Here is a 13,700-nt window from a genome sequence, read left to right on the forward strand (position 1 = left end):
GCACCATGTGACAAACACAGCTCAACTATACCACTGACTAGTTCTGCAAAAATCTGCTAGTCCAGGCCTGTTTAATTCACTTCAGGTACATAAGTCCCTCATCACTAAGTCTCCTCGGATTCCTTGTCACGCCTGCTGCCGTTTGCTCACCTCTGTTTCATCAGATTCCGTGATTCCTTTTTGCTCCTGTTGCCTTTTTTCAACTACAGCTTCCATTATTCCATCTGGATCTTTCTGCTGCACCAGCATCATCTGTCCGTGCTACATAACAATTGCTCATCCAGGTCAAGGACTCTGGGGATCCTTCTTACCTACTGAGACAGAACATTATTAGGATCCATTGAGCTTTCTGTCAAATGGTTGTTTTCAAAATATGATATTCTTGCTTTAAAAAAAATGCTTGTCAGCAACTGACCCAAACATTGAGGTTCCAAGAAAAGAGGTCTATGTTTGTCTCCTTCTTTGGAGCAGTTTTTGTGTATACTGTGAAGACTAGTTCTGGGTCTAACTTCATATCATCAGATAGATAAGAAATAAATTGCCTGTCCACTAATTAATATAAAGGGGATTGATAAGTGATAATATGAATTATTGGAAGTACAGTTGGAGTAATGATGGAGAAAGTCTCGTTATTTCATTAAAGGGAACCTGTCAGCAGGATTGTGCACAGTAACCTACAAACAGTGTCACGTCGGCGCCGTTATACTGATTACAATGATACCTTGATGAAATCCGTCTTGTGCTTGTTGTTTAATCTTTATTTTCAGTTTTGAGTTAATGATATGCCCATGCCCCGAAACGGCCTGTGGGGGGATCCTCATGTGGTGCTCTGATTAGATATTCATAATGCAGACTGCTGACAGGTCACTGATCCCTCACTGACCTGCCCCATAGTTTACATAATGAATGCCTGAACATACTGAAAAAAAAAAAATATTCTGCAGTCATGCACTGGCCGTGGCCCCTGTGCTGAAGCATAATCACGTTTAGTGTCCAGTTAATAACTATTCTTGATGTTACTGAGCAAGTAAAAAAAAATCAATTTGAAAATGGCATCTGCCATGCCTGCGCAGTAGCAGCTATCGGTGTGTATAGAAATTTGATAGCTGCTATTGTGCCAGCGGCGCCATCTTGGAGGAGGAAATTTTTTCATCAAAAAATTGCTTGATTGTATGATGGGGACCCTGCCAGATAAAGAATAGAGTGTCTAGGTACCTCCAGTACATGACAATATGGTGCTATTTGATGTATTGTAATATATGAGTTTCTTGGAATTGACCCATAGACAAATTGGCAAAGCTAGGTGCTACTCTCGTGCCCATAGCCGTCCCAGTGGTTTGACGTTATGTACATTTATTATAAATTATATTATTGGTGAGGATGAAATATAATCCTCCAAGTAGAAAAGATTATGTTAAATGCTGTAATCCTTTCATCCTGATTTAAATAATGGCCTACTTATTCAAATCTTACATTGTGGTCAATATTTGCATAAAGTGATGATACTTCTATTGTCGTCAAAGTCTAATCATCCAGCCGTCCAATGTTTTTTAGATTTGGGCTGAGTCCTTTTCTGGCTCGGAGGTTTGGTGACCTAATCTTGTAAAATTATACCAATGTACATAGACAGATTACTTCTTAGTGAGTTGATAACAGATATAATACGAAGTTCTGGTTGGTCCAGAAGTCATTTGTGGATTTTAGGCAGATGACAAAAAAAAAACAAAACAGTATGTTGGGGTTCTAGATGATAAAGGACTTTTTCTCATTTAGTATTCTTTCCCGGTAAGTTTAATTGATAATTATGATAAATTTCCTATTGATCTCCAGAAAAGGGTATGTGGTCTTAGTATCACTGATGATTGCATAATTAAACTTCTGCTACGTCTTAGAGTCAGTCGATTTTCCTTATTCACATCAGGCGTGTGTAGACCATAATTCACAGACCGGCGGCTGGTCTCCTGACCCAAACTTGTCAGCTTCATAGGCATGTAAGGGGTTGTCAAGTTCAGGTCACGGAACCAGGGGTTGGTCCATGAATCATGATCTGCACAGATGATGTGTATATACGAGTCATCAACCAATTATAAGACCGAACTTGAATCATGCGATCAACAGTGATCCAAATAACACCTGGAATATAAGAAAATCTGGAAGTTTAAGAAAGAAGTGTCTATGAATTAAAGGACACCTTAGAGGACAATTGTTCTCATTTTAAAATTTAAAACTGGAAAAAAAAAAGTTTTCTTTCACATTTTTGGGCTAAAAAAGAATGTTTGCAATTGGATTTAATTAAAACTTTTACACCATTTTTTCTTTTTTATAGGCTTGCCAGCAGAATGAGTTAACTGATAATCTGTCAGTGAGATCATGCTTTCAGTGTTTGTAATTCTACCATTTGTCGTTTTTTTTTCTGAACTCCTCTGTGCTGATTTATCAAATCGAAGAAGAACTGAACAATTGTGGTCAAAGTCGGCTAAAAGTTAAAACTCTTTAAGAAAGATACTAACTCAATTAGCTCAATCGGGAGCCAGCGACATGTAGAAAAAAAGAGCATGTAAAAGCCAAATGGTGCAAAACTTTTATTAAAACCCCATTGCAAAACTTAATCACCCCTCCTAGAAAAATAAAAATTCTAATTTATGTGATTCAGAATATTATTTTTTTTATTAGTATTCTTATTTTGCGCTGGTACAAGCTGTAATGATTCCTCGGTTTGTTAATAAGACATTGAGCAGAGTTACTGAGCTGTGATTTTTGCTTAGTCAGAGACCTATGTAACTGGATCTTGAGTGGAGAGAAAGGGACCCAACTGTTGGGCGTCCTAAGGTTAGGTGTAATGATACTTATTGAAACTCCCTTAGTAGATATGATACGAGATTCATCCGCGTCTCCAGCTATTGTCAGTAATCGCTCTGGATTCCTTTCCTCTTGCGTGAAAGAATTTCAATGGCACAAGGTCCAAGTGCAGAGTTCTAGCGGTGCATCCTGTAATTCCAGCCAGAACAAAGGAGTTGTGGGGCCTTTCAGTAACGTGAGAAGACGTCTTCTGGCTGGAAAAAAAGGCAAAAAAAAAACGTATTTGTGGACTCGGGTAGAGTATGTGGAGCTGAGAAGAGGCCATTTCCAACGAGAGGGAGCACAAAGACTGGCCATTCTCATAAGGATTTGGGACCATCTAACATCTTCTTGTTGGGTGAAAACTTTGGGAAGGGGACGGAATGAAGCACTTCACCTGGTCTAACCTGAGGACGGTAGCGGGCGTCTGTGTATTTTTGGGGGTATGCGTCACCATTGCTACACTCTGTCTGACGCTGGGAAAACCTCGTCGAAAAGGTACGGAATCAGCATCACCTTTATAGTAATAGACGGTATCACCGAAAAATCTTCTAAAATCTAAGCTGGATCCCATCACCTTGTAGAAATGGTTTAATATATTAATACAACTAAATGATATGTTCTCGGAATATTTTCTGATATGACAGAATCTGAAATCAGTAGAAGTGGAATTTCACATGACCCCTTTATGGAAAATGTTTGGCCAACTAAAAAAAAAAAAAAACTGACGTCCAACCAAAATGTTTTCAATAATTTCTATACTACTATTTTGCCTAATTATGATGTCGCATTATATACGGTATTTTTGCTTGCATGGAACATTTTGATAAAGTGGCTTATATATTTTTTTCCATTTCCTGCCTAATATTGGCTGCATTTTACAGTCGCATAACCGTATTTTGGGTTATTAGAATTTTAATCTTTTTTTTTTCATTATTGCATCTCATGCCATATTATCACACTATTTTGTTGTATAGGACACTTTTTGCATCTGCTTCAATTAATTCATTAATCAAAATTTGGAGCTTTTTTTTCAAGAAGAAATTGACCTGTTGTTTCTTGTTCCAAGCGTAAGAAAAAAAAGCAGCATTTGCACTGTAGACATGTATTCCCATAAGGATCAATAAAAGCATATAAGAACGTTATCCACGTTAAAAAAATGTCTAAAAATTAAGGTATTGATCTCTTGTTTTTTTTGCAAGGATTTTGAAATGGGTCCAATTCAAAATTCTCATGAAAAAATTCCTAAACTACGTCCAATGATAAATCCACATTGCTGTTTATACAGATGCATTGCGATTCTTTAATACTCAAAACTACATTTGGACTTGAATATTCCAAAATGTGCTGATGTCTAAAAACATATGTTGTAAGGATGACAATTCAGATGAGAAATCATCTGGATTTTTTACTGGATGAAAATTGGGGAAAAAAAATGTATACTTTTGTGGGGTTTTTTTGCAGGAGAAACTTAACTCCTTCACGACCGCCAATACGCCTTTTAACCCTATCACAGTGATCAAAATTAAAAAAATAGTAAATAACCCCCCCCCTTTATCACCCCCTTAGATAGGGAAATATAATGAAATAAAGAAAATATATTTATTTTCATTTTTCCATTAGAATTAATGTAGTGAATTCTCTCTCTGGCTACCCTCTGGTGATTACTGAAGGTAGTGAAGCTGGTCAGATTGACAGAGGGGTTGCGAGTTCTCTTTCTGGGCTCCCTCTGGTGGTTACTGGAGGTAGTGGAGCTGATCTGATTGACAGAGGCTTGCCACCTGATAATGAGGAGGACGATTGGAGATCTGGGGTTTCTGATTGGGATTTAAGACAGCTGACTCCCTCTATCCCTCCGCTGGTGATTTTCTTCCTGTGCCTTCTGAGGTCTGATGTCTCCTGCTCTGTCCCTGCATGGTTCAGCTAAGTGTTTTTTTTGCTATTCTGTTTGCATTTGATCTGGTTTTGTCTATCTCTGCTTTGTGCGTGTCAGCTAGCTCCGGCTGGGGCTGTGCTGAAACACCGCCCATATGTTACTGCTTGTGCCAGTTTGTTTTGTCCCCTGTTATATTGGTCTCTTTTTGCTTTGCTTTCAGTATATACCAGAGTGCTGATATAGTGGGGGCGAAGTCGTGCGACTTCAGTGTTTTTTATGCATCAGACGTGTTGGACTTTTTGCAGGGTTTTTTGCGTGATTGCAGACAGTGTCTTTCCTTTCCTGTACTGTCTAGTGTTAGGGCTGGCGGAACGCACCAGATTATATAATAGTAGAGAGTGCGTTCACAGCCCGGGGTCCACCGTGCAGAGGTGGTACACTGCTGCTAGGTAATGGCGAAAGGGAAGAGCGGCGTGAAAACAGTCACACATGGGTTACGTCACCCAGTGTGAACAGGAGCGGATTCTGTTACTTTACAGAACCGCACAGCCGCTTGAAAGTGAATGCCGGAGCCTGTTTAGCTCACAGAGCCCGGCCACAGAGCACACAGCAAACAGTCACAGAACTCCACCCCAAGGCACAGAGTTAGAGTCCTCCTAGGCCAATGAGCGTGTGGCGTCGCTGCCACGAACGCCGCTATAGACGCTGGCTAAGGAGTGCGGAGCACTTGCTCTGAGGCATGCCGAGTCACTGATCGTGACTAATATCTGACTCAACTCTGTCCTACCAATGCCTAAGCCTGGGCGCTAGCAGGCTAGGCTGCACAACACAAGCGTACCAAGGGTAGGGGTTTCATAATGAGGCAGTCACCAGAGACATTCATACGTGCATTCATCACTCACTCCTTATAGTCAGAAAATACTGGCTATCCTAGCGCATGACCGAGCGGCCATGCGAACCTTTTATAGCCGCGAGCGTCCGGGACCTTCCTGGCTTCTCGGATGGGCCAATCCGAACACGAGCAGGAACTGAGCACGTGACCTTCGATCTCCAATGGGAGGTCACACCACGGGCATGCTCAGTGGCCCGACATGAGGACTTAGTCCCTGGAGAATCTCGCTGCTGAGCAGCATGCATTGCCATAGCTGTGCCAGAGGTGGCAGCAGCAAGCAAACCCACGGAGCTGGTCTGGGCAGAGCCCTGGGACCGACGAGTTTGCTGAGCAAGCCCCTCTGCGGCTGGAGAGGAATGGGAGACCGCCGTAAGTAAGGCTCGGGATTCTCGCTGTGCAGCGACAGAAATCCGACGCCTAACATTACCCCCCCTCCTAGGGCCCCCTCCCCTCTGAGCCTCACTCCGCTCAAACTCTGCAATTAGAAGAGGAGCGTGGATGTTCTCCACTGGCTCCCAGGTCCGAGCCTCTGGACCATGACCCTTCCAATCCACCAAGTAAAACTTTCTGCCCTGCATCACCTTGCATCCCACAATGGCATTGACCTCAAACTCGTCAGACGACAGGTCTGATGTCCTGGCAGATGGCTCAGAAAACCGGGACATGTGAACCGGCTTAAGGAGAGTCCTCTTCCACTCTGAAGAGACAGTTTGCATAATTAGCATATTTCCCAGAGGAGCATTGCGGCTTTAAGTCTCCTCACCTCGACATGCTTAGCATGCCATTCTCCGCAAGGAGAAATGATACTTCTTGGATATCGGTCAGACACCTCTCTCACAGCCAAACCAGATCTTCTCCCACTTTGCACTGATGAGGGGCAGTACCCCGAAACACAGTGTCTGCAAATGGAGATACTGGCTTGGCTTTTATCCTAAGTCATGTAACTAGGCTCGTTAAAGGGTCAACATTGACTTTTAGGATTGCTACCTCCAATAGGTGGCACTAGAGTTCTAGTCCTCTTCCTCTCTGAAGAGACAATTTGCATAATTGACTTAAGGAGAGACACATGAAACGTGTCTGAGATAGCCAAATGTGGTGGAAGGGCCAGACGTTAGACCACAGGGTTAACCTGCTCGAGGACCTTGAAAGGGCCAATATAGCGCGGTGCGAACTTAGCGGATTCCACCCGCAGCCTCATGTTTCGAGCAGAGAGCCACACTAAGTCGCCAGGAGCGAAGGTCAGAGCAGGGCGCCGGCGAGAATCAGCGGAGGACCTCATTCTCTCCTTGGAGGCCCGGATAGCATTCTGCGTGTGATCCCAAATGTCACGTGCCTCCACCACCCAGTCTGCCACCCTAGAGTCGGTGGACGACACGGGCATGGGCACGGGGACGCGCGGATGCTGACTGTAATTTAAGAGGAATGGGGTCTGACCGGTGGAGTCGGCCACAGCGTTGTTTAAGGCGAACTCCGCCCATGGCAGCAAGGATGCCCAATCATCCTGCCTGGCCGAGACAAAATGTCGCAGATATGTCACCAGGGTCTGGTTGGCTCTCTCAACCAACCCATTCGTCTCGGGATGATAGGCCGAGGATTTAGCTCAATGCCGAGTAGAGAACAGAGCTCTCTCCAGAACCGAGACGCAAACTGAGGACCCCGGTCGCTGATAATTTTATCTGGCATGCCGTGCAGGCGGAAAACATGTTTAATAAACAACGCTGCCAGACCCCATGCCAATGGTACCCGAGAGAGTGGTACCAGATGCACCATCTTGGAGAAATGATCGGTGACCACCCAAATGACATTGCTACCACTGGACTTGGGCAGACCCACCACAAAGTCCATACCGACCATCTCCCAGGGCATGTCCGCAACTGGCAGAGGATAGAGTAACCCAGCGGGCCGCTGCCGAGAGGACCGATTCTGGGCACAAGAGACGCACGCCTGAATATAGTCCCTGACATCACGGGCCATATGCAGCCACCAGTACGTCCTCGCCTGGAGTTCAGAGGTCCATTTGATCCCAAAATGGCCACAAACCCTGGACGAATGGGCCCAAGAGAGGACCTCCGGTCGCAGATGGGCAGGAACTAAAGTCTTGCCCGGAGGTACAGACTCGAGAGCAACCGGAGCCACAGTCCTCAGGCTCTCTGATGGGACTATCAACCGAGGCTCCTCCTCCCCCGATGACACCACGGAGCGGGAAAGAGCATCGGCCCGGACGTTCTTCTACCCAGAGAGAAAATGCAGCGCAAAATGGAATCGGGAGGAGAACAAGGACCATCTGGCCTGGCGAGAATTCAGCCGCTGGGCTGTCTGTAAATAGACCAAATTTTTGTGGTCGGGGAACACCTGGAATGGGTGGCGAGCCCCCTCCAGGAGGTGTCTCCACTCTGAGAAGGTCAGCTTCATTGCTAGCAACTCCCTGTCCCCGATGGAATAATTCCTCTCCGCCGGTGTGAAGGTCTTAGAGAAGAAGAAGCATGGGTGCTTCCGACCTTGCGAGTCCTTCTGAAAAAGGACCGCTCCATCTCCAGGATGAAGGGCTTATCTACATCAGGACAATGTAGAATGGGAGCGCTAGCGAAGTGGGACTTAATGGAGGCGAAGGCCTTGGAGACAGTCTCCGACCACAGTTTGGGATTTGCACCCTTCTTGGTGAGGGCAACCAAGGGCGCGACCAAAGTTGAGAAATGGGGAATGAATTGGCGATAGTAATTTATGAACCCCATAAAGCGCTGCACCGCTTTGGGGGTTCCTGCCAATCCATCACTGCCCGTAGCTTGGCAGGATCCATGTCCAAACCCTGGGCTGAGATGATGTAGCCCAGGAAAGGCAAGGACTCCTGCTCAAACACACATTTCTCCAATTTGGCATAAAGAGAGTTGGCCCGCAGGAGATCGAAAACTTTGCGAACGTCTCTCCGGTGGGAGTCAATATCTGGAGAGTAAATGAGAATATCATCCAGATAGACTACTACCGAGGTGGTAAGCATATCCCGGAAGATGTCGTTCACAAACTCTTGGAAGACGGCTGGCGCGTTACATAGCCCGAAGGACATCACTAGGTATTCATAGTGCCCGTCTCTGGTGTTAAAAGCCATCTTCCATTCATCCCCCTCACGGATGCGAATCAGGTTATAGGCTCCCCACAGATCGAGCTTAGTAAACACTCTCGCTCCCCGTAGCCTATCAAGCAGTTCCGATATCAGGGGCAAAGGATACTTGTTCTTAACAGTTATAGCGTTAAGACCCCTGTAATCGATGCATGGACGTAATTCTCCATTCTTCTTTTGGACAATGAAGAATCCCGCACCCGCCGGAGACACCGACTTCCTAATGAATCTGTCAGAGACACCGCACTACACTCGCTCACAGAGCCAGTGCGCGTGTCCTGAGTACAGAAACAGTGCTAAAAGATACCTGTGGAGCAGGGCAGCAGAGGTGACAATGCGTGCTTCAAACTATTAGTGTAAGGGTCCAGTCAGCGCTGAAAAAGTAAAGAGGCACAGGACGTGCGGACACTGAAGTTAGCAAGCTGGCACAGGACCTATGGTCAGGTGACTGCAAGGAGGCGTGGCTTAGCATCCTGCTTTCAGATATGACAGGACACCATACAACAACTCAGAGTCAGGCAAAATGGAGGTCACAACAGTACGGGCAAACGAGGCACAGGAGGGACAAACAGACGGGTAGTCAGACAAAGCCAAAGGTCATACACAAGAGGGCGACGTGGTACCAAGGGGACGAGCAGAGAGAAGTCGGGTCACAAGCAGAGAGTCATACACGAGAGGTAGCGCAGTACAAGAGGGGCAGGCAGAACTCGTAACAGGGACAGAACCGGATCAAAACCAAACAAGCAAGATATAAGGCACAAGGCACACGTACGCACAAGGTCAACTAACTCAGCCGAGGGCAGGAGTATAACTGACACCGGACCTAGGTCCAGTGAGCATTAAATAGCCGCCCTCTGCCAGAGAGAGAGGCGGAACAATTAACCCCCAGTCTGATCAGGACGGGCCAAAGCGAAACCCCATCCTGGATCATGACAGAATCCTCTTGCCAGATTCTCCCTGATATACTGAGACATGGCCTCTGTCTCTGGGAGAGATAGTGGATATACTCGACCCCGGGGAGGCTCAGCACCGGGCAAGAGGTCAATAGGACAGGCGTATGGGCGGTGCGGTGGAAGGGTCTCTGCCGCCTTCTTGGAGAATACGTCTGCATACTGTCGATATGGCTTGGGAAGCGAGGAGAGATCTGCAGGAACCTCAGAAGTGGCGACCTGTACGCAGTCCCTCAGACACCTACCCTCGCAGGCCTTGCTCCAACTGAGGATTTTTCCCGAAGACCACGCTATATGGGGAGAGTGAGATCGCAACCAGGGAACCCCTAGGAGGACCTGGTCGATCCCTTTGGGCATAACAAGGAGAGACAGCATCTCCTGATGAGAAGGAGACAAAGAGTCTCAGTGGAGCCGTCTGGTGGGTGACTTGGGACGGGAGTGTCGCCCCATTCACCACTCTGATGGTGACTGGTTGAGGTAGCAAGACCAGGGGGACTGCGTGTTGTTGAGCGAAGGCAGATGACATGAAATTGCCCTCCGCCCCTGATTCCACACAAACCTCTACCATCAGAGTGGAGGAATTAAATTCTAATGCCCCTTTAAACAGGAGCTTGGAGGAGAAAGTCGCGGTGTCTAGTAGGACCCCTCCGATAACCACTAGACGGGAGCGTTTCCCAAGCGCTGTGGGCACTGGTTAGCAAGATGCCCAGTCTGCCGACAGCGGAAGCAGACTGGAGGTACCCGCGCAGACCGGGTCCTGGACCCCGTGCGGGACACCTCCATGGCCTCTGGGGGCTCGGGAGGCTGACCGGAAGGTTCCAGAGGTCTCGCGAAATTTGAAGCCAACTTATAACGTTGGCGGGACCTGGAATGCTCCAGCCCTCGCTCCGTGAAGCGAATGTCTATTCGGGTAGCGATCGTAATGAGCTCCTCTAAAGTGGTGGGCACCTCCCTGGTGGCCAGGGCGTCTTTGACGTGATCAGCCAGGCCTCTCCAGAATATGGGTATGAGAACCTTATCTGGCCACTCCAACTCCGAGACCAGAGTTCTGAAGAGGATGGCATACTGGCTGACCAACGACACACCCTGTGTCAGAGCCAGCAACTGAAGTGCGGAGTCGTGCGTGACCCGAGGACCCAGGAACACCTGCTTCAGAGTGACCACGAAATGGGTGGCACTCTGTACCAGGGGATCCCCGCACTCCCACAGCGGGGTGGCCCACTCCAGGGCCCTGCCCGACAGGAGGGAGGTGATAAACCCCACCTTGGCCCGCTCGGAGGGGAATCGTGTGGCCAGCAACTCCAGGTGAATGGAGCACTGACTCACGAAACCCCTGCATGAAGTACTATCGCCCGAGAACTTATCAGGCAGCGGGAGGCGGGACAAGGTCGGGGCAGGACTGGCTGTGGAGACACGGGTGACAGTCTCTGTAGCTGCTTGGACGGCGATCGAAGTAACATCCGCAGCTGAGGTGGAACGCTCTAGCGCTGCCAACCTACCCTCCAGCTGCTGGATGTATCTATGCAGTCGCTCTTCGTCCGCCATTACTAGCCAGACCCTGGCGCTAGGATAATGCTAGGGCTGGTGGAATGCACCAGATTATAAAATAGTAGAGAGTGCGTTTGCAGCCCAGGGTCCACCATGCAGAGGTGGTACACTGCTGCTAGGTAATGGCGGAAGGGAAGAGCGGCGTGAATACAGTCACACGTGGGTTACGCACCCAGTGTGAACAGGAGCGGATTCTGTTACTTCACAGAACCGCACAGCCGCTTGAAAGTGAATGCCGGAGCCTGTTTAGCTCACAGAGCCCGGCTACAGAGCGCACAGCAAACAGCCACAGAACTGCACCCCAAGGCACGGGGATAGAGTCCTTCTAGGCCACTGAGCGCGCGGCGTCGCTGCCACGAATGCCGCTATAGACGCTGGCTAAGGAGTGCGGAGCATTTGCTCTGAAGCGTGCCGAGTCACTGATAGTGACTAATATCTGACTCAACTCTGTCCTACCTACGCCTAAGCATTGGGCGCTAGCAGGCTAGGCTGCACAACACATTCGTACCAAGGGTAGGGGTTTCATAATGAGTCAGTCACCAGAGACATTCATACGTGCATCCATCACTCACTCCTTATAGTCAGAAAATACTGGCTCTCTTAGCGCATGGCCGAGCGGCCATGCAAATCTTTTATAGCCGCGAGCGTCCGGGACATTCCTGGCTTCTTGGATGGGCCAATCCGAACACGAGCAGGACCTGAGCACGTGACCTTCGATCTCCAATGGGAGATCACACCACGGGCATGTTCAGTGGCCCGACATGAGGACTTAGTCCCTGGAGAATCTCGCTGCTGAAGAGCATGTATTGCCGTAGCTGTGCCAGAGGTAGCAGCAGCAAGCAAACCCATGGAGCTGGTCTGGGCAGAGCCCTGGGACCGACGAGTTTGCTGAGCAAGCTCTTCTGCGGCTGGAGAGGAATGGGAGACCGCTGGAAGTAAGGCTCGGGATTCTCGCTGTGCAGTGACAGAAATCTGACGCCTAACATCTAGTCAGTGTGGGCCCCATCATTTGCGCAGTCTATTTTTCTGCCTGCGTATGTGTTTTCATCTTGTCTCACCGACAGTATATGTTTGGGGGCTATCTATTCCTTTGGGGTCTGCTCCGGGGCAGTTTAGATTTTCCCTTTCTTGCTTTAGGCTTAGTTAGCTCTCCGGCTGTGCCGAGGCATCAAGGATCATCGTAGGTACGCTCCATGGCTACTGCTAGTTGTGTGGATAGGATCAGGGGTCTGCAATCCACTTAGTTACCAACCTCTCTGGTTTTCTGTGGCTTCACCTGGTTGGAGCTAGAATTGAGGGGTTTCCACTATTCAGGCACATCAGGGGGTCTCCAAACACGACATCGCGCCACTATTGATTCTGTCATGGTTAGGACATGGTTAATGTCCTGTTCTGACAGGGTTAACATTGCCGGCCTCTCTTTGGATCTGGGAGGGGTATTTATGCTCACTCCATACTGGCATTCTCTGTCAGTTATACTGCTGTTCTGGTGTGTCTGACCCCTGGTGTGTGTGTACTCTGCATTGTTTGTTTGCGTCCCGTGTATGACCCGGCTTGTTCCCTCACTCTGTACTCCGTTTCTCGTTTTGGCACTATTGTCTTCTCCGGTTCTGACCTCCTGGCTTGGCTATCGTTACTCCGTTACAGTTTGTCCCTATTGTACAGTCTAATACCTGTTCTGGTTTTCTGACCTATTGCTACGTCCTGACTATTCTTTCTGTCTAAGCCCTTTGGTACTGTCCTGCTATCTCGTGCTTTGACCCGGCTTGATCTGGTTTCTGTCTCTGTCTATGCTCCTTGGTAACATTGTCCTGTAGTTACCCTTCTAGGAGTTTCCCTGCAGCTCCTAGCTCTGTGGAGCTTAGGCCACGCCCCCAGCAGTCACGTGATTCAGGTCCTGGAGCATGCATTGTCACCACTGCTGCTCGCTCCGCAGGTATCTTTGTGCACAGTCTTTGTACTCAGGACACGTGCCCTGGCTCAGTGAGCAAGTGCAGTGCGGTGTTCCTGACAGATTCCAGCCAGTTTTGCGTTCATAAAGTCAAATGGTGCTCCCTCCCTTCTGAGCCCAGACGTGTGCCCAAACAGTGGTTTACCTCAACATATGAGGCATCAGCGCACACAGGACAAATTGCACACCAACTTCTGGGGTCTAATTTCTCCTGTTAACCTTGGGAAAATAAACAAATTGAGGGCTAAAAAATCACTTTTGTGGAAAAATAATGATTTTTTATTTTCACGGCTCTGCGTTATAAATTTCTGTGAAGCACTTGGGGGTTCAAAGTGCTCACCACACATCTAGATAAGCTCCTTGGGGGGGGTCTAGTTTCCAAAATGGGGTCACTTGTGGGGGGTTTCTACTGTTTGGGCATATCAGGGGCTCTGCAAACAAAACATGCCGCCCGCAGAACATTCCATCAAAGTCTGCATTCCAAAACGGCGCTCCTTCCCAGCTCTCCCATGCACCCAAACATTGGTTCC

General features: G+C 48.0%; 1 protein-coding gene across 1 annotated transcript in view; it reads left to right on the forward strand.

The window, feature by feature from the left end:
* The first annotated feature begins 2,903 nt into the window (after positions 1 to 2,903).
* FAM151A (family with sequence similarity 151 member A) overlaps positions 2,904 to 13,700 on the forward strand; it is a 38,813-nt gene continuing 28,016 nt past the window's right edge. Inside the window, exon 1 of the mRNA XM_073563698.1 lies at positions 2,904 to 3,336. Within this exon, the coding sequence (XP_073419799.1) occupies positions 3,222 to 3,336 (115 nt within the window). The 5' untranslated portion in view covers positions 2,904 to 3,221. The remainder of the gene's footprint in view (positions 3,337 to 13,700) is intronic.

The sequence above is a fragment of the Dendrobates tinctorius genome, unplaced genomic scaffold (genome assembly GCF_039654945.1).
Source record: "Dendrobates tinctorius isolate UK_male_01 unplaced genomic scaffold, ASM3965494v1 ptg000396l, whole genome shotgun sequence".
Taxonomy (NCBI): Eukaryota; Metazoa; Chordata; class Amphibia; order Anura; family Dendrobatidae; genus Dendrobates; species Dendrobates tinctorius.